The sequence below is a fragment of the Osmerus mordax genome, chromosome 15, assembly GCF_038355195.1.
Source record: "Osmerus mordax isolate fOsmMor3 chromosome 15, fOsmMor3.pri, whole genome shotgun sequence".
Taxonomy (NCBI): domain Eukaryota; kingdom Metazoa; phylum Chordata; class Actinopteri; order Osmeriformes; family Osmeridae; genus Osmerus; species Osmerus mordax.
Genome location: NC_090064.1, coordinates 14,322,651 through 14,348,620, shown reverse-complemented (window position 1 = coordinate 14,348,620; position 25,970 = coordinate 14,322,651). Strand labels below are relative to the sequence as shown.

At 44.3% G+C, this 25,970-nt stretch overlaps 2 protein-coding genes across 3 annotated transcripts in view; one reads left to right on the top strand and one right to left on the bottom strand.

The window, feature by feature from the left end:
- The window catches only part of cpa6 (carboxypeptidase A6), a 96,253-nt gene that overhangs the window by 64,110 nt on the left and 6,173 nt on the right, over window positions 1–25,970 (bottom strand). The gene's annotated exons all lie outside the window — the stretch shown is intronic.
- LOC136957719 (uncharacterized protein C8orf34 homolog) lies at window positions 4–5,702 on the top strand. Its single transcript, XM_067251864.1, has 4 exons — window positions 4–441; window positions 2,105–2,201; window positions 3,803–3,844; window positions 4,965–5,702. The coding sequence occupies exons 1-4, from the start codon at window positions 175–177 to the stop codon at window positions 4,970–4,972; spliced, it is 414 nt and encodes a 137-aa protein (XP_067107965.1). The 5' UTR covers window positions 4–174; the 3' UTR covers window positions 4,973–5,702.

Genomic DNA, 25,970 nt, shown 5'->3' with positions numbered 1-25,970 from the left:
AGTCCTAACAGCCCCCACAGCAGCCTGCTCCTGACCCCTCTCTTCCACAGCCCACTGCCCAGCACCCTGCCCAGTCAGCTGGGCCAGTTCTCCAGGCCCCAGTCCCCTGGCCTCTCCTCCAAGCACAGCACCGCAGGCACTCCCCTGCTCAGCTCCAAGCCCACTTCGCTGGCCATGGGGCGGACTCTCTCTCCCAGCAACCCCAGCAGCCGGCCCCAGACGCCTCGGACCCCCAGCAGGCCACTGACTCCCAACAGCCTACTGACACGCTCTGCTGGGACCCCGGGTCACAAGGAGGTGACCTTCAGCAGGAGGTCACGGAGCCGTCCGGTGACGCCCACCAGCCAGCCCACCCGTCCCCGACCCCTGCTCACCCCGCCTGGGCTCAGCACTACTGACAGCCTGGGCAGGACCTCCAGCCTCAGGGCCTACCTGTCAGAGGTAAGAACCCAGCTCATCAAAGGGACCTAACATCGTTTTAGTACTGGGTTATTTAAGAGAGGTGGGAGAACTAGGAAAGATTAAGGCCATTGTTTTAGGATGTCATCGAGGAAGTTATTACTTGCCACATTTTCTAGCAAGTAATAATGTGATGTTTTGGGAATTGAGGATATTCTAGGATTAAATTGTAAAACTCTAAAAACCTTTGGTATTGTACAGTATAATGACCATAAAGCTTGGTTCAGAGAGCTGTACATCACCCCAAGTATATTGTCAGGCTTTTGTAAGAACTCACTGAAGTTGGCAATAGAACGTGAGAGCTTTTACACAGATGATGCACACACGTGCAAACATGGTCGTGTGGGGTTTGGTGAGGATTGACTGCAGTCCGTACAGTAGAATGTCATCTCAATGTGGAAAGAAATGTGGCAAAAAAGGAAAATTGTCAATGCGATTTTTTCTCTTCCTAGTTCCTTTTCATGGTCTACTTCACAGTTGCTCTGTTAAACATGAAACCCTTACATGAAGGGTTTATTGACGACGGCCAAAAGTTCTGCCGTTGCTCTGTTTTTTTGACAGTTGCCTCAGTTGATGCCTAGCAAAATCATCAAAAACATAGGAGCTCTGATTCACATTTGATTGAGGCCACCTGGTCTCGTACTGTACAAGGAAAGAGAGAGAGAGCATTAGGAAGAGATACATAGAGAGAGACTGAAAGAGAACTCCTGGACCTGTTTAAATAATAGAATATACAAGTAAGAAGGGATGTAACGGATTCTCTGCGTCCTCTTCCTGTGCTGTAACTCATCCCTGAGCTGTTGCTAAGATGCATGGTGGTGCCTTCTGGAATGGCGACTGGGAACCTTCCATCACGTTTTAGCTCTGAAAAATAAGAACACATAAAAGCTTTTAGCAGAGAACTCAGGGCAATTTATTTATTAAAGTTTGGCCCAGATGACAATACTCTGAGGTGTACTTCATTTGAAAGAAAATCAAAACAGCTGTAGAACTGATGGGTCTGCTGTACTTCTTTGGTTTCGAGTTCAGCAAGGACTCCTTTCTTTTGGATTTTGACAGGTTTATCCTATCCATGGCCCAGTGCACCTTTACTTGTAATATCATCAGTGTCTGCAGTACCAGGGTGAACCAACATACTCTGGTTTGACCGCCAAGGATTTTTGAAATTAGTTTTTGATATTGTGTTTAAACATTCCAGAATCTAAAGTTGCTAAATGACGTATTACAGCTGTAGAAATCTGTAATTCTAATTTCCACATGTTTTTCTCTCTGTTGAGGTTTTGGCAAATGTAGATATTTAGTTGGATAAACACATGGATAAGCAAACGGACAGATAATTAAGACAGATTAGATTAATTTATATTGTATTTTTTCTTCTCACCATTTTTCTATTTGTTAAACAAACAGCATAACTTATAACTCCCCCTCCCCTGCCCTCCCCCCGCTTCTCGTCCCCCCCTCCTCCCCTCCCCTCCTCTACATTCCCCTCCTCTCCCCTCTCCTCCCCTCCCCATCCCTCCCCCCCTCTCCCTTCCTCCCCTCTCCTCTCCCCTCCCCTCCCCTCCCCCCCTCTCCCCTCCTCCCCTCTCCCCTCCCCCCTCCCCTCCCCTCTCCCCTCTCCCCCCTCCTCTCCTCTCCTCTCCAGGATGAGTTCTACCAACAGCTCCAGGCTATTAGACAACCCTGGCACGTTCCCAGTGACACAGAGAGTGACATCATGGAACCCCCAGAACAAGACAAGTGTGAGTAGCCTCCATCTTTACTGCCCCTATCCCTCTCAATATTCTCCATCACAATTCCTTTCCTGATTCTGCCACTGAAAGACAGATTATTATCTTAATTTCTCTAATATTATTTCACACTTATTTCCACATTAGACGTATTAAAATCATTTTTTATCCATAAATTGTCTCATTAGAAGAGCCTGGCTGGGATATCTTGATCTGGCTTTGGACATGATATCACTAGGCCAGCCCTCCTTTAGAGCTTAAACTTCATAAATCACTCTAATGCATTTGGTAATATAGGTTGATACCTTCACTGTTGCCAAAAGAGAACCGTAGGAGTTTCCAACTCACTGAGGTCTCATGTCAAACTGATCCAATTCTTGCTCTCTTAACTTTTATGGTGAGAATTGTGCATAGCTCATCCTCTGAGGCTTTGGAGGCGCTTGATTTTGACTCACCTCGGCTTGCTTCATTCGCTCTGTGCCGAGTATTGTAGCTGCAGTGCCGTCTAACGTCATAAATCAAGCAGTTTGTGTCTTAGGACATGCCAAGGACAATCTGTTGCTAATTAATGTATCAAGTGAGACAAAACTATGTATGTCATTTTGGCTTTTTGGCCTAGCTTTGCTCTTTCCCAGAACGAGTGGCAGAAATGTTTTCACATTAATGTAGCTCCATTTTTCTCAGGCAACAAAGAGCTCTGGATCAGCTGCGTACAGAACAACTGAGGCACTTGGGAATCACACAGACATCTTTTATGAAGCTAATGAAACAAGAATTCCAGTCAAACAAAACATTAAGCACGCACAAACGCTGCAATCAAATGGGAAACGTAAGCACACATGACAAGTCCCTCTTGAGGATGTGTGTTTTGCCAAATGACTATCTGGCAGAGCGAGGGGATGGATGTTGCTAATGGCCTCTGGAGGGCCTTCCGGGGGGTCAGTGCATGGCAACGATGTGTTTAGAAAAGACCGGAGCTATACACTGGAGGAGGAAACGAGGGATGGAAATAGGGAGAAATAAAGAAAGAGGGGGGAAAAAAGGAGGAGTGGAACCCAGCGGCCTTAAGATGTGACAAAGTACCGTTTGGCGTGAGAGAGGGATCATGTGGTGCTGTGTGTGTGTGTGCGTACAGTACGTGTGTGTTAATGCGTGCCTACTTGGATGGCGGGCTCAGTGTGCTACCATGCCAGTGAGTGTGTCTGTGCCGGCGCCAAGTCTATGGCGAAGGAGCTAAATAATGAAAAAAAGATCCATAGCTATTTCCTGTTATTCTAGAGACTTCCACTATGGGGTAACCGCACAAACCCCAAAGGAGATGAAAAGACTTCTCTGCCCTCTCCCCACAACCATCCGTTGTTTTAATCTTAGCCTAAGCAACCCTAATTAGCTTTCTTTATGAATGTAGTTAGCGTACACCTGCTAAAGTTTGAATGAGAATGAACACATATGCCTTTACTTGGATCAGTTCAGTGAATGAATCATTTCTTTGGTGTCGCCTATCATTTCCCAATCCCATTGGCTTTGTGACACATTACTGATGCAGTATCACTGTGGCATACGGGTGTACCACTGAGTCGACTGAACTGTTTGCCGTCTGTTTGAATTCACAGGTAGCGGAGTGAGGGATGCCAACAAGAGATCAGTCTTTTCAGGTGAGCAGACCAACGGGTTCTTTCCAGATTGTGTGGTGTCATACTGTGAAATTTTTAAAATATATGTACAAAAGCAAACTGTAATACTGTATTTATACATACCAACCAGTGATTTAAATGTTAAAAGTATCAGTCTGAAAGCATGTTTCTCATTAGCTCATGAACTACTTTAAAGTCCAACGCTCCATTAACAAGGACTTTATTTGACAGTGCCTCAACGTCTGTCTGTCTGTCAATGACCTCACTCCTCAAACCATCGCATGTTACCCTGGCAACCACCAATGGGTGACACCATCTTCATTTATAGAGCAATCAATTCCCTGACTGAGCTAGCGAGGAGACAAGAGTGTCTGTGAAATGTGATTGGAGGAGGGTGTCTACGTTGTGGGGAAAGCGGTACTTTAATGCTCCAGTTCCATTGAGTCACTTGGGAGCAAAGATCACACACATCAGACAGTGTCAACTCTAGCAGTATTAAGGAGGAAGAGGGATGGAGAGAGAAAGAGACAGAGACAGACAGAATTAGAAAGGAGTGAGAGACAGAGAGAAGGAGGGAGAGGGAGAGGGAGAGGGAGAGGGAGAGAGGGAGAGAGAGGGGGAGGGAGGGAGAGGGAGGGAGAGGGAGGGAGAGGGAGGGAGAGGGAGGGAGAGAGAGGGAGAGAGAGGGAGAGAGAGGGAGGGGGAGAGAGGGAGAGGGAGAGGGAGGGAGAGAGGGGGAGAGGGGGTGTCTGGTTGGGCTTGGTCTGCGGTTCCCCCTCTTGTGGCTCTGGTGGAGGAGTCTTCCCCACTCCTTCCAGCATGGCCTCACTGCCAGTCTGGAGAGAGATCCCAGAGCTTCTTGGCTATCAGAGAGGCCAAAGCACTGCCATGGCAACCAACCCAAAACTGTGTTCCGGGGTCACCCTAATCACTCATCTCCCAGAATTCACTGCATGTAAAATGGTTTCTGGGACCCACGGTTCGGACCAAGGCCTAATTTTCATCATCTTTGACATGTTCAAATATTGTGGGCTGTTTTATTGTAATTGCCCGGGTTATTATTCTTATTAGCGGTTTAATGCGTCTGAATATGGTTTCCATGGAGACTGATGTTTTGTCTTTGCGTTTTTGTTTTTCACAGGCCTATAGTGATGAAGACCAGGGACATCGATCCATTTAAACAATAATTATGCAAACCACTGGGCATTTTGAATATGTGTACAGAGACTATTTTTATACTTCACGCGAGTAAGAAAAAATATTGTATACTTTTTCCACTGAGATTTCTTAGACACTGTAGTCCTTAAAACCTGTAAAAGATTGTGAAATATTACTTTAGAGAATGTACTAGAAGTTCCAATGAATTTTGTCTGCTTTTTAAGCATGCCTATCTAAATTCCTTTGGGGACTGAGAAAAAAATGCATTTTGTTGTTGCCAAACTTTTTATTAAGAGTTAAGCATATTGACTTTGTAGCAAATGTAAACCTAGAAACAATTTATTGATAAGCACTTACTTGAAGTTGTGTTGTGTGTGTAGAGTGAACATTCAGTAACACAAGCTGAATGCTGAAGTTCCACTAGATTTGAATGCAATTTATATTGATTTATCTTATTACAATTGTTAATCACTCAACTTGATTTTACATGACACATGATGTTATATTATCCGGATATAATCCTGGTGTGAAAATCCTGTTCATGTCATGAACATGTCACTTTTATACACAAGGTATGACTTTTGTATTACTGTTGAAATTCCAAAACGATGAGCCTGTAAATTGAAAACACAAAGGATTGTGTCTTTTTATGGACAAAATAATTTACAAGAAACATTCAAAAAATTGACATTGTTTTTTTTTTTACGATTCAAGAAGTCATAACAGCATCAGTTTTGATCATCTGTCTAAGTCCTATGACCTGTGCATGCCTTGAGCTTCAAACACTGGTTGTGCTGATGAGCTATAAAAAAAGTTCTGACCACAGGTATATTTCGAAGTATTCAGAGAGTTTTCCTGGGCATGTGTTACTCAAACTGTGGCTGCCTGAGCCTGGTTGAGGAGACGTCAATAGAAGATTAAATTTTCCATGTGCACACACACACACACACACACACAGACACACACGTCTACACAGTACACACAAATACCAGCTTACACACCCTAACCCAACACCCGCCCAAATCGAGTCGTGCCATCATGGGCCAAAATTTAAGCCAGCATTTTCTTTTCTTTTTTTTTTTCATTTAGCTCCAAACTGGATGTGATCTGAAAGCTTAGAGGCCCCAGTCTGGCCTCAACAAGGGTGATTCCGGTAAAATGATGAGGATTAGTCTTAAGTAGCTGCTTCCAATGTTATCAAACACAGTAGGTACATCACCATTCAAGTTGTTTTTCTCAAACGGATGTGGGTTGGGTAGATGCCACAAAGCTTGTGCAAACATTGTGCAGTTTCATTAGCTTCTGTTCCTAATTTACAGATCAACATGATAACTTTTTTGTCAGCGTCAATATTTGCTCTGTCCCTTTCTCTCTTGATTGTATTAAATTTGTCACGTCAGCAAACTATCAAAGCAGGGAGTGTTCTACATCGAGACAATTTTGTTTAACGACGGGTTAAGTCACTTCCACACAGATGTCCAATGAAGTGAGACTTTCTTAGTCCCTCCCTCTGGCCATGAGAATAACTCTTGATGTATCATAATTCATAAATATGACATACTAAATGGAGTGTATGTTGAGACTTAAATACTTTTACCATTTGTACCAGTTAATGGCAAGATTAACAGTTTCCATTCCCTAGTGATCACTTTTTCAGCCCCTTACTGGCAATTTGATTTACAATCATCCAGATTTCTTTTGATGTGCCCTATTTGATCTCTCTGAGTTCTGAACCAACAAAATTGCAGTGTGTTTACCATCCGATCTAAACTGGACCCATTCAGAGTCACAGGCCACCCAGGAACACGGTCACCACCTCTCCGACAGTCCGTACCACCATCAGCGATCAGCTGACAGGCTCGTCTCTTTATTTATGACTGACCTGTGTTGGTCTCGGTCGACATAGGGGCCAAATAAATCTATTGCGGAGGAAAAGTATGCTTTGAAGGCTAACAGTATTAAGAAGTATCAGTCTAACCCAGTAATGTTCCCCACGAGAGGTGTGTGAGAGAGAATATGTGTGTGAGAAAAATATATAGACAGAATGAAAAGAGAGAGAAAATGAGACAGAGCTAGAGAGGGGGGAGAGAGAGAGAGAGAGAGACAGAGCTAGAGAGGGGAGAGAGAGAGAGAGAGAGAGAGAGAGAGAGAGAGAGAGAGAGTTGATCCACCAAGCTTTGGAAGAAATTAATCTCCAACGATACACTATTTGGTGCAGTAACCCATAACTCTTGAAATCATATTGAATCTGACATTTCTGAAGCATTCCCTCCAAAACGGCTTTGGGAAGAATGCCCTAATGTTACAGGAGAGGAAATCATTTAGTAAATTGGACAAATGACCTTCAGGCTGCAGAGTGAGTCTAACCCTGTGGAGCCGAAAGGCCTCCTTACAGACTCCTTAAAGGCATCATTTACCTACTCATACAATACATGTCAAGATCCAACTAATGCTGCCTGAGATCTTGTAAATGTGGTGAAACTCCATATCCAACCCATTGGCATCCTGACCTCCCCTACAGCGTTAGATGTGAATGTTTGCATGGATCCCTATCCCACTGGTTTGATTAACCCTTGTGTTATCTTCGGGTCATTCTGACCCATCAGTCATTGTGACCCACCGTCGTATTGCAACAACTTTACTGCATACAAAAACAAAGTGAAGCATTTTCTTTTAACCGTTGGGCTGTCTCAGACCCCCCACATTGCGATGGTTAAAAGAAAATTATTTTTATTTGTTTTTGTATTGGGTAAATTTGGGTAAACACAACAATGGTTCGTTATGAACCGTTGGGTCATGTGACCCGAAGGCAGCACAAGGGTTAAAAACATAATGAAGTCTTTTTTCCCTCCTCTTGAAAAGGCTGGCTGTCTTTCTCTTTCTGCTCCCAAATAAAACGCTTCCACAGTGTGTTTTTACTCAAGTGCTAATTTTTAGAAGTCTGTTTTTAATGCAAAAAACATCTAGAAGAGCTTGCTTAGGCCCTACATAAACCTTATTAGAGACTGCCGCCAAGATCATTCTTACTCGTTCCCTTGCATTTGGAGAAAGCTACAAAGACAGCATGAACAAGCATCACAAGCAAACCTCACAAGACAGAAATGCTAAACAATGATGACACAGGTTGTGTTTTCTGCAATGTCAGACAGGAAGCAGCCCAGGTAGCTCCGCCCCTCCCAGGCAGAATGAATGTGAATACACCCACTGTCTGAGTCCTCTTCAAACAGTCTTTGCATGAATGAATCTGTTATTTGAACATCCTTTCTTCAGCAATCCCACAGCTATCCATCATTGTTGTTTGGATGTTGGAGCTGTTAGGATTGGCTTGACTTATAAAGTGCTGAAGGACAGACTGTCTCCATGAAACAAGTGTCTGTGTGCTATGTTTGGCACAGACAGTTTGAACAGTTCTCCTGTCGTTGCTATAGACGTTTATTAGCCTCTTAACCACACTATACGAAACCAATGACATTTTGCTTTCATAATTACAAGAACAAGAACATTTCTTTTTTGAATCCAATAATAAAATGACAGAAAGATTCAGTAGCGGATGAATTCTCTTTGATAAATATTGGCTTAAACAAAACGTTTAAATGTTTTTGTGGCACATGAATAGCATTTGTCAGAAAGCCTTCCAACAAGTTGTAGAACAAACCCAGGAAAGGATTATATCGTAGCTGGATAAGCAGATATTTGGTTGACATTGTGGTCTCATTCAGGGGCTTTTCTCTGAGTTGTCTGGAGTGTAAGGTTGACAGGAAGGTAGCAGGGTGGGGTCCACATGTTCTCCTGGCCAGGGATAATGTGATGAGTGTGGCCCAAAGAACTGTGGAGAGGCTGCAAAGATTATCTTCCTGTCTGTCTTTCACACACACACACTACGAGCCCTTGAAAAGCTCCTGGAGTGACTGGAGCCCTGACCACAGCCTAGAGCCATAAAATGGTGTGTTTGGGTGTGTGTGTGTGTGTGTGTGTGCGTGTGTGTGTGTGTGAGCACAGCGTGCTGGCAGGAGGTGTGGTGGGTGAGGCACAGTCCTTGGTCAGATGACTCATCCCAACGCAGAGACGGTCACCACGCCAATGTTAGTCGTTATATTTCTTTCAAATGCAACAATCCAAGCTGGGTCCTGTGGCACACTGTCTCATGGAAATCTTTCGTGTCTGCGTTTGTGCATGTGTGTGTGTGTACCTTTGTGTGTGTGTGCGCGCGTGTGCGTGTACCTTTGTGTGTGTGTTCGCTGTCTGGAGAGGATTGAAACAAAATATTGTGGCAAGTAGACAAAGTAATGGTTAATGTGATGATATTTATACCTATTGTAAAAATGTTGAGTGCCTGATGATGGATCAGATTCCTTCCCTCTCACACAAGCAGTTCAAATCCCTCTGGCAAGTGTGTGTGATACCTCATCAGCTCCAAAGCCACACTTTATTTCAACCCAGGAGTTGATTTCACTGTCCTGTTCCCCAGCCTCATAGTTCCCACAATGCTGACAGATCTTGACTTCTTTTTATGTTCATTTACATATAAAGTCGCCTGGAATTTATTGCATCTGCACATGGCTTTTTCTCCAGGCTAAGATTTATTTCTTCAGCTCGTAGCGTTTTGTTCTAAGTTGGTGCCAGCGTTTATTTTTTTGGTCCCTTCACCGTGTTTTTCAAAGCTTGTGGACAAGGGCTGTTTCATGACTGGCTGTGCCTTTAGTGTCAGGCCAGAAACTTTTATTTGCTTCACCTCAAATCTACTGGGCTGTTTACTAATCGAAATCCATCCTAATTGTTGTCTGATCCAAGTTATCGCCATTGCGTGAGTCAAATGCGTGCTAGGGGTTTGATCTAACTCATCCCATGTTACCCGTTAAATTCCTAGATCAGGGAAAACATGAACTTGGAGCTCAAAGGAGGCTCACCAAGTAAAATATTTTTTCATTATCTTTTCCCAATCCAGATGTCTCATAAAGCAAATGTGTTTACTCCTCTCCTTGATTCACAGTGATTGGGCAGCTAAGATCAGAGAAGTCCTTGTAAATAATCTTGACGGGTGCTAATTGGAATCAAACAGCAGTACAAGCATTGTCATCGCTATTCATCTGCTGAGCCATAGAAGTCTTTAAAGGCTCTAATTTTTAATGGATGGGGGTGGCAGATGGAAGAATTGTACTGGTAGCCAATGGTTCAGTGATAAGTGAAAACTGGTGTGATTATTCAATATGTAAATGTGTGCTTAAGGATAGTCAGATGGATGAAAGAATTGATTTGATTCTGTTTGCCATATTAACCAGGCTTCATGCGTGAGTTCCAGGGCCCCTTTGAAGATGTCAGAAAACAGTGCTCATGTTGTTACTGTTTTACTGTCGTTTCACCCCCGCCCACACCCCCCTGTTCCAAGTGACAGCGTACAGATGCAGGGTGGAGCTGGACAGATGGAGCAGTTGGCCTTCTGGGCAGGAGGAGCTCCCTGACCACTCCAGTTTACTAGCCCCCAATGTCCCTCATGGTCATGGAAACCAGAACACAATAAAGGTGTAGCCTCCATCTACTAAAGATTCCACCAGAGAGAGAGAGAGAGAGAGAGAAAAAAAACAACCTGAGCTGCTCCACACCTGCAAGCCTCTGGTCTAAAGCCTCACTCAGTCAGTAGCCTCCAGGCTAGGTGGTGCTGCTGGGAGACCTTGATGTCCTTTGTAGCAAAGCATGAACCCTTGTCATCAGCCCGGGCTTCATGGTCAGTTGATCAAGGCTATGGGCCGCAGAATTTCGTGTCAGAGAAGGGGAAACGGGAGAGGACAGATTGACTGTGGCGGTATGAGTGCGATTGGAAATGTTTGGAACTTCTCGTCTTACCAATCACTAAAATCACGCTGTGTTTCCTCATCAGCGTCTGAGACTGCCAAAAATCTGATCTCAATTTCCCAGCGAAGCGACGGGAAGCAGAATAATCCAGGCCTCACAATGCATTAGCTTCAGCTTGCTCCGACATTGTGCACGCTGAACACATCAGAAGAATTAAGACGTAACGTTTGTTGACGTCAGTTCGACCGTCATGTTTTTCACAAGATGTAACAGTGAAAATATCTGTGCAACTTGATTCAGCGACTTATGCAGTCTGCACCCTTTAAAAAATAGCTTTAACAGCTAGGAGACATTTTTTAAATGAGTCATAAGTGTTTTTACTTTGGCTGTACAGATGCTTTCCGGTTTCTCGGACTCTGTTTTATTTCCTTGAGCGAGGAGGACGGAGTATATGTTTTAAACAGCTGTCCTAACTCAATTTCCTTACTGCATCCTGCTCCAAGGACACCTAAAACATCCTCAGTGATTTACATCCATCCAGGAAAGGTTGTAAATGTGATATTTATTCGCAAATTGACTGCTTCCGATACTTCAACAGGTCGTTTCAGCCCCAAAAGCAGGTTGAAACTCAGCAGGATGAAATTGTGGGGTCAAAGTGTTTCTTAACAGGTACAATCCCACTTTATTTGTTGGCTAGTCATTTGGACTGACTACCAAAATGGTTGTCATACAGTATGTTGTAACCATATCATCATTTCTACAGCCCTGCCCTGAAATGCACCCCCTTATACTTTCTGTTCTGTCCCAGCATCAAATTATTCTTACATTGAGGGGACTGGTTTGAGTAACCATAGTAAGTTTCATGCATGTGGCATGAAATAGTAGAGTCATCATCAAGTATTCATCAATGAGGCAAACTTTCTTTTGAAAATATTTGTGAATCTTTCAAAACTTTTTTTCACACACAACCAAAAACTTAAACCTTTAGAAACCTTTTTTTCACATACACAGTGAAAGGAAAGGATGGATGAGTGGGGAGATAAGAACAGAGATGCCTGTAACAGAGTAAAGCAGAGCAGAGTACAATAGAGTACAGTAGAGTATAATAGAGTCCTCATCAAGTACTTATCAATGTCAATCTTTTTTTCAAACCTTTTTTCGAAAATATTGTTTCAACCTTTCAAAACTAAAATCGAAACTTTTTTTCGAAATTATGTTTTCAACCTTTCAAAAAAAAGAATTCAAAAAGATTTTTTCAAATTATATTTTCAAAAGATTTTTTTAAATTATATTTTCAAAAGATGTTTTTAAATTATATTTTCAAAAGGTTTTTTCAAATTATATTTTCAAAACATTTTTTCAAATGAGTGAACATTTCACGTGAATGTGAATGCTGCCTTGTTTGTGTGTGGGACCCTGACATTGTAATAGCTCCTACAAATTAATTGCTAATTCAGGCAAGATCTAGTAGAATAGATACAGAACACAACTTCAATAACATTTCAATGGTAATACATCAAGGAAAATAGGACTAGTCAGATTTAGACACTCCTTTTACTAGAGGATCTACTCTGAAGAAACCATGACGTTTATGATGAGTCTTCATCCGAGTCCAAGAACCGAGCCCTGTAAAGTCAGATGGGAGTCAGATGGCTGAGCGGTTAGGGAGTCGGGCTATTAATCAGAAGGTTGCCGGTTCGATTCCTGGTCAAGATAAATAACATTGTGTCCTTGGGCAAGACACTTCACCCTACTTGCTTCGGGGGGAATGTCCCTGTACTTACTGTAAGTTGCTCTGGATAAGAGCATCTGCTTAATGACTAAATGTAAAGCTGTGTATCTCTGATCCCTGTCGTGCGCATGCCGCACGCTGTGTGTCCATGACAACGGAGAGGATGGGCCAGAGTGTGGTGCAGAGCGTTAAATAACGCTGTAGTGGACACGCACCGTAGTGTCGGTTGATATGACCAACTTGTATTATTTCTTTGGTATCTCTTTACCAGAAACAAAGTTAATCCATTCAGTAGGGACGCCTTAAGCATCCAAGAACAACCCATAAGAGGCAATTATCGAGTTATTCAGTACTGGCACCAAACACAAACCATAAACGGTTTTATTACAGAGAGATTTGTTGAAGACCGAAGTAAATGACTTCTGTTCATTGGCTGTCTTCGTCCCCTGAATGGTTTCCATGGTTTCAGATCTTTGAGTCTTCCATCCTATGCCTCATCTCTATGGGACAGAAGCTGTCCAGTAAAATAAAAAAAATCTGCTTTAGTTTGCTCAATAATTTTAATATCACACTTTGGCTCGCATTAAAGAGGAGCAATGAGGGATCGATATAAGCCTGTCTGGGTTTTCCGGGGAAACTCGTCGATAGCAGAGTGTTTCAGCTTTTCTCCATGATGTCAGTGGCAGGGTTAGCTCACAGTTGGATATGAGTTTATGAACATAGTGCGCTGAAGTTTAAGAGCCTTTTAAGCCCAGTCAAAACACTGAGGGCTTTGGGGCTGATATTATTTTCTCTAATACGTTTCCATAAAACTGAGAGGTGCTTGTGCATTGCCAAGGGCTGCGAAGGGAGTGGAAGATGGAGAGAGAGAGAGAGAGATCGGTGTTGGAAAATGAGCCTGCCTGTGTGCTCTCTGGCCCTGGAGTGATGAAACAGAAGAAGAATGAAGTAAGATAAGAGTGGCCTGACGCTGAACTGTGCCAATCATCCACAAGAGGGCACAGATGACATGGCTGAAGGGGCGGTCTTGTCATGCTGTGGATGACAAGTCTGCTTGGCAGGCTCGGCTCTGGTCATTAATCTCCTGCAGGCCATTCTGAATGTGTGTCCGACTTGCTGAAAGAGCCCTGGAAAAGGAAAGGAAGAAAATATTTATTTTGTGGATGGTGGACACAACAGGTTATGGAATTACATTGTGAAGGCTAACTGTCTACTTAAACACCTTTTCACTTTTTGATTCCAGTGGTTTGTGCACGCGCTCCCTCGAGGGGGTGCTTTTCCAGGCGGGGGTGCATCTGGGGTACAACACCGGCAAGCGAAGCTGCATGCCGCTTGTTTAGACACACACTAGTCTGGAAGAAAACATCCATCCTCCCCACCTGGTATCTCTGCTCAGCTATTACCGTAACTTTTAGATGACTGCCTTTTTAATAATGTGCCACGAAGTGGGAACGTTTACGATGTAGCCGTTGTAATTAAATCTTAACGGGTGCATCTTCGGTGCGCTGTCTAAACCTGGCAGGAACGGTTTCAACAATGTGTCTGCAAAGGAATGCTTTTTTTGTCTCACCCTCTTTATCATTATATTTTATTTTATCATTTATCTTTTCCACATAATCAAACAACAGGTCTTTCCAAAGCACTGATATATCACAGTTTATTGGACATTCAATTAAAAAATTATATACAAAAGCTTTATTGTCCAACCCCATAGGGGTAGAATATTTTCTTTAGACAGAGGCTCATAGGACATGAAAGATTATTTGATTCTACCGAAAACTGATGATGACTTAGGCACAGTTTACTTTTACACAATCTCTAAGCCCTTTGCATTCCTCTGTAAAGTACTTTTAAGCTTCATTCAAACTTTACACACACTATGTAGAAAGGTAGGACGTAGGGTTAAAAGAATGTACAGAAAAAAATGGTAACTGGTTATAATCGTTTAAAGAGGCTTTGATTGAGTGTACAGAGGAAGTCATCTAATTCACATTGAAGTATGTCTACTATACTGTGAGGCATCTGAAAACCATTGACTTTGAGGGGAGAAGCTTCTCATACAACCATACTGTTAAGCATGCAAGGTTTTTTAATTTGAAATAAGAAAGCAGTTTAATTAGAAGATGTGAGCGGTCTCTCTTCCTGCTTAACCCTGCCTAATTACCCCCTAAGCCAAGTGACAGAGTGTAAACAGGGGAGGCAGCTGTACAGACGTCAGTGTATCTGGAATGGACCAGTCAGCCCCAGAATGCAATGCGGCCTGGGATTGTTTTCTCCTTGGTCTGTGCCTGTCAAGGAGAGAAGACCACACAAAAGAAATATTTGCTCAATCTGTCCAAGAAAACTCGCCAATTGAGGTTTGAACTTTCCCATCGCCTCTCTCTGTGTTTGTGTGACATGTAATTGAAAGATAAACCATGCTTTGAACTAAACAGGAGGATGCGTTTGAATAAAAATAAATACATTAGTCCATTTAGTGTAATTAGCTTTGCCAAATTGTGCACCTGCTCCTGTCACTGTTGACCAAGTCAAAAATCTGCATATGAAAATGTGTATTTAAATGTTGAGATGATCCAATGAAACTAAACAAGAAACAATGACTTGGCACATTTTTGGCACATTCTCATGTTTTTCTAACAGAACATAAAAGTTACGAGAACCGTTTAAAGATAAAAGATATTGGTTTCTGACTGCACTTTTTGACTATGCATGTTTACCTCTAGAGCTTAAATATGTTGTTTTTACAGACCACATTAAAAGCCATTGACCTTTTAAATGGCCCGAGCTTATTCAAAGCCAACAATTACCATATGTAAACACTAAATTCATCCTGTGACCCACAGCTAAAGGTCTGCCATTTCAGCATGCTGTTGTTCCAAACCCCTCCAGCTCTTACACCTCTCCCCCTTTCAGTTCCACTCGTGATCCAACAGGTTCTCAGAGTGCTCGGCTCCAACCCTGCCGAGCGCCAGGAAGTGTTGTTCGTGTGTAACCAACAAAACCTTTATCTCCCCAATTCATGAGAAGATGTCGAGCCTTTTAGCACTATGTCCTGTGTCTGTGGACTGAAAGAGGGTGGCCAGTTTGGAGTGAAAGGGGGTTGCCTGGGTGGTGAAAGCAACCTGTTTGCTCATGTCCAGACCCAGAGAATGGATAGGGACACAGATGGGAGATTTCTGTGACAGACTTTTCTGTGGCTCAGTCTGTCTGTGTTTGGAGAGACATGGAAACCCTGCCTGGAATGCACAGGAATCTTATTGAGGGAAGGAGAGACCTTGGGGTTCAACCTGCTGAGTGTGAATAGCACAAGGGAAGGCGTGCGACTGTATGGGCTGGGGGTTGAGGGATGGGGGCATCGTGGAGATGAGGTCAGTGTAATGTGATTGGCCCTGACTCTCCTTAAATGTTTATCCACTGGCTCTTGGCCTGTGAACAAATATTATTTAATATTAAACATGATTAATAGTTTGAGATCCATATGGATGAAAGCAAATTCATTGAAATCCCTGAAAAAAGCGTTGGTTCGATCGTTGGTCTGTCTTGGGCCAGTGGATTATGAGACCTATGACGTGTGTGTGTGTGTGTTTATGTGTGTCCGGAGCATGTGGTAGAGTGATATGGCGCAGGGGTACCAGGTGTTCACGGGTGATAGACCTGGTGTGCGTCTGGGCCGACCCTCCTCGTGCCTGAGAAGCTGCTGCATCGTGAAACTTCAAAAGGTCAGGATCCAACGTTTCCCAGGGTTCTATTTTGTTGGCCGCTGAGTACAGGGACAACGGGGGATTCACAAAACAGCAGCGTATTGTCAGAAGGAAGTGAAGTGCATCCCCAATTAAAGACACGAGGGACAATGAAAGCCCGTGCCGGGTTAATGTGAACCCAGGAGAAACACGCAGGGTTGCTTGGCGCGGACACAGGAGAACCTGGGGAGATGTCAAGATGTCGTCAGCTCATCCCATGTCCCGGCTCTGAAACACGACCTTGTCTTGTGATGCTGCTGGCAACAAAGAAAATCCATCAAGCTTTGTGTTTGTGTACAATTCTGCAGTATGTATGAAAAGAGAAGAAGATTCCATTATTCTGGCAAACGTAAGACATGCAGCCTTCAGGGCATGGAGTTGCGGAGGACACGTCTATAGAAGATACTGCTTTTGTCCCATCCTGTTCCAAGTTTAAGAGTTGTGACATAAACAGGTTTTCCTGGGGGTCACAAGGTCAGGGAGCAGGGCTCCCGGGGTGCGGTTGTGACTTGTTGACAGGTGTAGGAGGAACGAGGGTCAAGGGTCAAGAGGGTAGCCTTGGCAACACAGGTTTGGGCGGCTTCTCCTTGCGCACGCACCGAGTGAGCTGCGCTTTTTGAAACAAGCTGTGTGAGAACAGAGTTACATCAACAGAAATGAAGCTTTGTGGGCTATAGAACAGTTGTCTTTTAGTAGAAATCATTTCTGTGGATTTTTTTCTTCAAAGGTTTTCTTTAACCGAATGAGCTTCTTGGAAATTCTTCTGAAAGTGAGTGCACTTGAGTGGGTGTGATTTGACGTGAAAAACAGATTCCCATCAGGACAGGCCCATGTGTGAAGAGTCTGCCTGTGGTGTGCGTTCTACGGTGTCTGCCTAGGTGCATGCTCCAAACACGGCTCGCACACATGAAAGCACATTCCTTCTCAGTTAGGTTGCGGTTGCCTGTAAATTGCCTTTGACAGGTGAGGCGACCAAGGCCAGACACAGGGGCAGCTTGGAACAGGACTGTTTCAGAAGGGCAGCGAGTGTAGCCACATTAACATCAGGTTAAACCAACAGTGAGGGCAAGAGGGCTGGGATGAAGGGGGGGGGGGGGGGTACTGGGGTGAAGGGGGGGGGGGGGGTACTGGGGTGAAGGGGGGGGGGGCGGGTACTGGGGTGAAGGGGGGGGGTACTAGGGTGAAGGGGGGGGGTACAGAGCAGGGTCAGGTTACACACGGTGGAACCCCCGGACCTTTCCTGGACCTGCCTGTCTGACAAGGGGTGTGTGTGTGTGTGTGTGTGTGGGGGGGGGGGGGGTAAGGGTGTGTGTGTGAGGGGGGGGGGGGGTAAGGGTGTGTGTGTGAGGGGGGGGGGGGGGGATCGATGACTGACATACTCTGACGTGGTCTTTTGTCAATGGCATCCATTCACCCTGACAGCATCGCTCCCTGGGAACTACTGGCTGAGCTAAATGAGCATTGAAGCTCGACATCAGAATGGTTTTCAGTCACCCTGTGTTAAACAGGTCCTGGCTAATGTACTGCACGTTAAAAGACCAAATGGGGCATTTGTGCTTTACTGGTGCCTTTGTTAAATGTTACATTCCTACCAAAGTTGATCAGACTTTTCCTTAAAGTTGACATTCGCTAATAGGAATATAAATAGTAGATAAGTAGTAGTCGACAATAGTCGACAATACATATATGCATACCTGCTCTATAGAGTACTCTGTACCTGGGGTGAGCTGAACCCAACACTGGGTCAGAGTCTGATGAGACCCACCATGCAGTCATTAGAGCACAGAGAGAGTTAGACTGTTCTTGGCTGCAGACTGCCAATGCCTGGTACCTCCACCTCACCTCCCCCCCTCCCCCCATCCATCCATCCCCCTCTCCCAGCTGGCCAACAGATGGAGAGACCGGTTGGCCAAAAATTGTGAAGGAGGAGGAAGTGAAAAGGAGGACAGAGGTAACGACTGATAAGCAAATTTGTGGATGTCTGGATCAGTGAGGGCTGAGGTATTCTCCTCTTCCTGAGTAGGTGTGTGTGAGTGAGGGAGTGAGTGTTTGGAAGAGGTTTTGGCAGTGGTCTGTAGCGACCACTGTGTTAGTGTTGGAGTGTTTGTTTACAGGACTTGCGAAATGGAGGAAATCATGTTGAGGGGGAGGAGAGGAGGTGGGAGGAGAGGAGATGGGAGTCAGAAGAGGTGGGAGGAGAGGATGTGGGAGGAGAGGAGGTGGGAGGAGAGGAGGTGGGAGGAGAGGAGGTAGGAGGAGAGGAGGTGAGAGTCAGAGGAGGTGGGAGGAGAGGATGTGGGAGGAGAGGAGGTGGGAGGAGAGGAGGTGGGAGTCAGAGGAGGTGTAAGGAGAGGAGGTGGGAGGAGAGGAGGTGGGAGGAGAGGAGGGGGGAGGAGGTGGGAGGAGAGGAGGTGGGAGGAGAGGAGGTGGGAGTCAGAGGAGGTGGGAGGAGAGGAGGTGGGAGTCAGAGGAGGTGGGAGGAGAGGAGGTGGGAGTCAGAGGAGGTGGGAGGAGAGGAGGTGGGAGGAGAGGAGGTGGAAGTCAGAGGATGGGATACAGACAGGGTGGGATGTGGGCGCTGCCGGCCAGGTTGGCAGGGGGACCAAGGGGATTCAGTGTGTGTGCGCGTGCGTGGCCTGGGTGGCATGCGTGTGTTTTTCTGCTTTGTGTTTGTATGTGTGTGTTTGTCTGAGAAAAGCTGTTCCAGTTGGAATGTGCATCTCTGTCCTGCTGTTATTTACCTTGCAGGCCCTTCAGAGAGGAAACCCGAGGGTGTGGTGAGGATCAACAGGCTCCTTCTCCTCCTGGGTTTAGACAAACACAGCCTCTCCTGACCAGCTGGGGGTTTAACCCTGCCTGTGTTTGTGTGTGTGTGGGTGTGTGTGCGTGCGGTGTGTGTGTGTGTGTGTGTGTGTGTGTGTGTGAGAGAGAGTGAGAGAGTTTGTGTACACAAGGACATTTTCTCAATGCCAAAAATGTGTTTTTACAAATGATCAAATATTGTAAAATGAGACCATCCTGGAGATTAGGGTTTACATTGTATTTACAGGTGGTAGAAATGAGGAGATCTTAGAATAGGAAGTTAGGTTGGGATTTATTACTCATATTGTTTACTTTAAGATTAAAATAGCAATTTGAGTCACACTGCAGACCTATAAGTTATTTTACAAGTGCTGTATAGTGTGCTGATTGATAAGAATCATTTTCATAAAAATCAGTCCCAGTTCAGATTTGGTTCTTCCAAAACAATTACCTCTGTATTTATCTGAAAGCTAGACACTGTAAAATATCAAAATATTTAGAATCCAATGGATTTATGATTTTATTACTGAGAACTTGTTGAAACGTTTTACTAGGGTTTATTAAGTTACTAGGTTGAAACACCTGAAGCAACAGTGTTTCTTGATAGTGCCAAATGACATTTATTTTTCCGTGTTGAATTTGGCATTCAGTATTAAATATTATAACTCTACAGCCTTTGTCATTAGAGAGCAAATACTGTACCAAGATTATCATTGGCCATTTCCTCCCTATAGGCCTGGACATTCATGTGTTGCCTTCTATTTAGTCCAGGTAATGTTGAATTTATTAGTCAGTGACATACTGTAGCCCTCATTTGTGCCAGATGTAAAACATTTAGTTTTGTCAGGATAGTAAAATCCCTGTTAAGTTGTTTAACGATGTGGTGGATGATAATGACATCTGCCCTTGTGTTGACACTGAGGTGACACAGTGACTATTGTTCTTAGTAGCTAGTGTCAGAGTAATAAAAATAAACAACCACAAACCACAGCTACTGATTGTGATTCTGCTATCAAATGTATCTTCACTAATATAAACCTGTCACTCCATTCGAATTGTGGACCTTGCAAAACATTTACAACACCGAGCAATTGTTTGCAGCTTCCTGCAAATGTAACGCATTTCCTCTGTGAGCAAAGTTCTATTTGGTCTCCATTTAGCTACTATAAACCCCACTCTGGTTCTACGACTGAGACGATGATAATTACTGTCATTGCAGCAGGTTAAACCCTCCCCACTTCCTCTCCCCGACGTTTCCCCCGCCTCCCATCTCTGTCCCCTGCCCCTCCTTCCCAAAGGCTCCCGACTGTAAAATGCTAATTTTATTCCCTATTGTCCCAGGTTTAGTGCCCTGGCACTAACAAGGAGGGCATGTGGCCTGGGTTAGGCCACTTCATAGCCAGTGGGGTCCAGTTGGCGTCCAACTCTTTTCCCGTGAGGGAGCAGAGCTTCGGTGACAACAGAGCTGCTCTGGACTGTCATGTGTCTCTGCATCAGAGAGTTCCGACCCTGTTGCCAGAGATCCTGGTTGGTCTTCCTCTCCCTTTAAATGAATTAAATTCCCTTTGTTCATCCCAAATTAAATTTAGGCTTAGACACCGGCCAGTAGATCTCTGGGACGAGGCTGGCACCACATTGCTCTTTGGGAGCCTTTCCAGGGCACTGAGAACAAGCCTGTAGTATTAGCCTACCTGTAGTAAATCTCCCATTGTGTTCCACATGTAGCCTAGCCACCGTTTTTCACTTTTAAGACAGACACATGGCTTTCTCCCATAGTTCTTTCCCCTGCCTCTGGCTAGACTAAGTTCCTCTATATGACTACAGAAAAGCCTTAATTGGGGGTTTACAATAGCCCATTGAGTGGCCAAGTTTGAATGAGCATGTTTTTATTTTCTCGGTAGAGTTGGAATGAAGACTGATGGTATCCTGTGGAGCTGGTTGATGCAGTCACCCATGACGTCTACACACCTCGTCTTAAATCGACTGTTTGTTTTTTTGATCAAGCTCATTTAAGTGCCCGTTGAATTATGTTGTGCATGAACAGCTGGTTAAAGTTGGTCTCTTGGGAGCCACCTTAACATAAACTGTCAGAACTCCTATGAATCCTTAGGGATAACCCACATAAACCCAAATTCCACTCCACCAACTGAAATCCCTTTGTGTGTCAAGCTGCATGTTTGCTCCAGCACAGACATGAGTGTGACAAATTCTATTTTTAGAATCTTTACAGACCCAAAAGTTTCTTACACTTTGTGACAGACAGATAGAATGACTGCTCAGTTTGAGGTCGCAGATTTATATTGCCACATAAACATTCATCATGTCATTAGGGAAATGTTTATAGTAGGTTCTTTCATGAATGTTAAAGCTGTTTCTAAGGAAGAACTTAGACAGCAACCACAGACCTGTTACATTATGTGTTTAGCTCCATGGTACCTGGTAATTGGTCTGGTGGGGGCGCTAACTTTACACCCCAGTATTCCTACCAGGGAGCTAAACCAGCTAGCCAAAACAACAAAACACATTTTAGAGTTGGCTTCATTAGGAACAAGAAACATGTTTGAAAGCACGAATATCTCTGTCTCTGTACAAGGGCTAAACAAGCCTTGGATAACTTTTTTTTTAGAGTTAAATTCTCTGAAATGTTTTGAGAGATAGGTCAGAGCTCCTTCTGTTCGGCTGAATATACCATCATCACCACCAGCACACCACACAGAGGTGCCAGTACCATAATAAACACCAAACAGGTTGCTAGCTGTGATCATCCAAGCCTCAGGGTTGCCGGGATACCTCACCACAGGATGCTTCTGGAGACAGTGATGTGTGTATGTGTTTCAGAGTGTGTGCGTCGAGGTCTAGTCCATCAGAGCATAGTGTACTGCCAAGAGATAGTCCCAGTCAGCAAATAGTGTCTCACACACCAGTGTTTGGTTTGATATATTTCATGATTGAGTGTGTGTATGTGTGAGAGAGAGAGTAATGCGTTTCTTTCTGTACCAAGGAAGTTCTATATCTTTTCCAAACACCCCCATGTTTACAGTTGCCAACAGACTAAAGAATGCGGGAAATGTAGCCAGTCTTTGATGCAAAATGGCTGCCCTTCTCGATGTTATCATCGCTCTGTGAGCTGTTCTGAGGTGGCCAAAGACAGATAAGGACCAGCATGCATTACCATCCTAGTTTTGTCAATGGACAACCACATTTTATCAATGGAACAAATCCAGGACTTGCATACACCGTAAGCTCATGAGCAGAGATCGTTTTGACAACATTCTGTGGTGGGTGTGTCATGTAGGCCTTTTCTTCCTTGCAGAGATAAGCTCTACTTGCTCTACTTGCCGGCCTGTTAAGGCGTTACCGTATACACAGTGCAGTTCTTGGTGATCTGTAACACAGCTTAACCATGAATGAAAATACACCTACTTTCACTGCTCTTCTGGTGCCGATTTTTTTTCTTGTTGCACAGACAGGAGATGTCAATGGCCCTTTTTTAGGCCCTTACCAGAACCTTAAAGGGCCCAGCCCACCACTGTCCCTGCCCTCTCCCTTTGCAGGCCTATTAGGAGTGTGCCTGGCTGTTTCACAGTCAGCCAGGGAGCTCCTCTAAGTTATGAGTCTTTTCCCAATCAAAACATAGAGCCTGGAGCCCTGGGATCATATCAGGATGGAGGAGGGGGCGAGAGGGCTTGGGATAGAAGGACCCGTCTGGGTGATGGGAGGATGAGGAGAGAGTGAAGTGAAGGCAAAAAAGAGACATGACACTGTTTATTTTCTCAGTGTGGATGAGTGTGTGCTTGTGTGTGTGTGTGTGTGTGTGTGCACTGTATATCTGAGGGACATATAAAGTGCTGTGCTCAGTATTTGTCCTAGACAGCTTTTGTGAAGCTTTCAGGGTCAAATAGAATTTATGAATGGTCGGAAATCTGTGGCGGCTCTCAAATTTAACAAGATCTCCCCAAATTAAATCCTGTGTGCACAGGTGTACGTTTCAAATGGCTTCACCATTCATGTCTCTGGCCTGGATCTGACTGGAGGATATGTCTGTCGCACTTCACGGGTTGAATGCATAAAGTATATCAAACCATATTTTGAAAAGATTTAAAATAACCATGAATTGTACATTAGCAACAACCTTACAGGGAACAATGTTTGCCCAGACTCCTCACCATCGGGGTGAGGACCACTGGGTCAGCGTGAGAGGAAGTTACGGGCTGTTATTTCAACACCTGTGTTTAAAGGTCTATAAGTGGTCCATATCGCTCTCAAATCTTGATACACTGTAGTACAGGGCCAGGCACAACGTAATGGTTGTATTACCTGTTCTGTTTTTAAACCCATGTTAGACTTTATAGTTTCTGGTGTGATTATGAAGCTGTTCTTATACGATACATGTTGATTTGTGTAAATAACACTGTCAATCAATGATAAAAGGCTTGTTTATTTTTTTCTCTCTCTCTCTCTCTCTCTCTCTCTCTCTCTCTCTCTCTCTCTCTCTCTCTCTCTCTCTCTCTCTCTCCGTCTCTCTCTCTCTCTCTCTCTCTCTCACTCTCTCACTCTCTCTCTCTCCTGGCTTTTTACTAGCACCGTCTTTGTATCCCAGGGCTACAAAAATAAACACTTCAAAGTGCAAACGCCAGCGTCTGTTCTCCCTTACTCACCAATTATACATGGGAGATTGGAGTCTGTGCCGTATTAACGGTCCAGAAGGGAGAGGAGGGGGAAACATATTAACAGGTGGGTTTGATTTTCAGAGCTTTTTATTTATTTGTAAAATTATCATGGTTCTCTCACTCTGATAGGGTCAAATAAATACAGGAACTGCCTATGATGTCTTGCCCTGCACCCTGAATTGTTTTGAATTTGGCCTATTAATTGGTGAACCCCACCAAGAGTTTGCTGTTTGTTTTATTCTGAGCACTGAAGAACCTTTGGTGTGAGCCGTTGAGCTTTGACAAGCTCCAATTGGAATACATTTAGGACAGTTTGAGGAAGTCACCTCTTGTTATCATCACCCGTCCGTTTAGTTTTTGCCACATGTGCAGACTATCACAGGGAATTCACCTATTGCTTCAAAACATCTGAGAAATCAAAACTTTTATTTGATGTTGCTTGGTAGGCGTCCATGTGGCTTTTGATATACAGTGGATGCTATCAGGGAATATTATGGGATGGGTTGTGTAACATGACCGAAGTACAGCCACAGATACTGTATGCTATAAAACAGTTTGAATCTGTATTCTTTATCTTGCAAATTGTTTATTACGTGTGTGTGTGTGTGTGTGTGTGTGGATGAGTGTGTGAGTGAGTGTGAGAGAGAGAGCGTGTGTGTTTCTGTGGCTGACTTCCATCTGGTTCAAAGCAAAAGAATGTTCATCTTACTTTGAACATCAGGCCTATCCACAATGTGAATAATCCATATGGAACACAGAGCAGAGACAACATCCCAATATCCTGCCACCACCCTGGGATGCCATGAAAGATTCCTCACAAATTCCTTCCCATTTACGGTTTCCAAGTCTTCAACAACCATTTGAACGTGTACAGCACATGTCTGAGACAAAGAGAAGGGTTTGATAAGTAACTGGTTCACAAAAGTGTTTAGGAAAGTCTACAAAGAGTTTCCTCCCCAAAAAACCCAGGGTTCCCATTTAGTTGGGTGATAATGATGGTAATGACTGTCCATAATTGAAGCACACATTCAGAAAGCCGAAAGCATGAGTCTGTGTCGTCAGCCTGACAGGCAGCCTAAGTTTCTGCCTCCAGAATCCAGATGTTCCTGCAGACCTTGTTAAACAGTGTGCATATTGTCGTAGCGGCCATAAAGTCTCTCAGAGAGACGAGAAGAGGAAAAAAAAAAGGACAAGAAAGGGAGACAAAGATAAAGATAAGATAATGACGGAGAGGGAGAAGGGAGAGGGGGAGGGGAATGGGGGGATGGGGGAGGGGGAGGGAGAGAGGGAGAGAGAGAATGATATTTTCAGATGGTTGGTGGTGCCTTTTCCTTCCACCAGACGTTTCAGCAGTGTGCGGCCTCACCACTTTGTTCTCCTACTGCGGTCTGGTTCCAGAAGCATCAGAACAGGTGTTTCCCATTGATGTTGTCCTTCTACAGGGTCCTGTTCTCCCCTGCTGCTCTGTGCTACTGTCCTGCTTCCTGGAACCCCAGTGATTAGAAACACGATTGCCTCCGTTTTCATCCAATTCGCTTTGACGATACGTTTTAAGGCTCCTAGATGCAGGATCCATCAGAAAGCAGCAGCGTCTAGTTTGCTGTCAAGCAGTGTGGAGTACAGCACACGTTCACAGACCAGCCGGGCCACAAGCACAGCAGGTCCACAGACTCACTCTATAATTCACCAGATCTGACCTGGTCCGGCCTGGTCAGACCTGGCCTGACCTGACCTGGTTTGGCTTGAACAGGCCTCCTGGGCACAGACCTAAGATGAAGAGGAGGCTTGTGGTTGAGCTAGTGTCTCCATGTCATGTATAATTAAACATGCTCCTTAGGATTCCATTAGAATGGTCGGAGTTATTGCTAGCGAGTGTATTTTAAGATGTTCTTTGGAAGGAGAGCGTTTATAGAGGTAGATCATCTTGACATCCTTGTAATTGTCCATTGGCTGCAGCTCCTGTTACTCTTCCTGTCTAAATTACAGTGAATCACAATTAATGACTAGCAAGCAGATAGTAAATCATACAGAGGCATCTGCCATGGAGGTGGGAACAAGAAGTAGTTTTTTTGTGTTTGTGAACAATGATGGCTTTCTTCACCCCCCTCAATCACTCCAAAACAGACACGGCCAAACCAGAGAGATGGTTTGCTGTCTGGGAAAGAGGGAGGGTAGGAAAAAAAAAGGATAGAGGGAATGAGAGAGAGAGATTGAGAAAGAGACAGGCGCTTGTTTAGTGTTTTTGACATATAGCC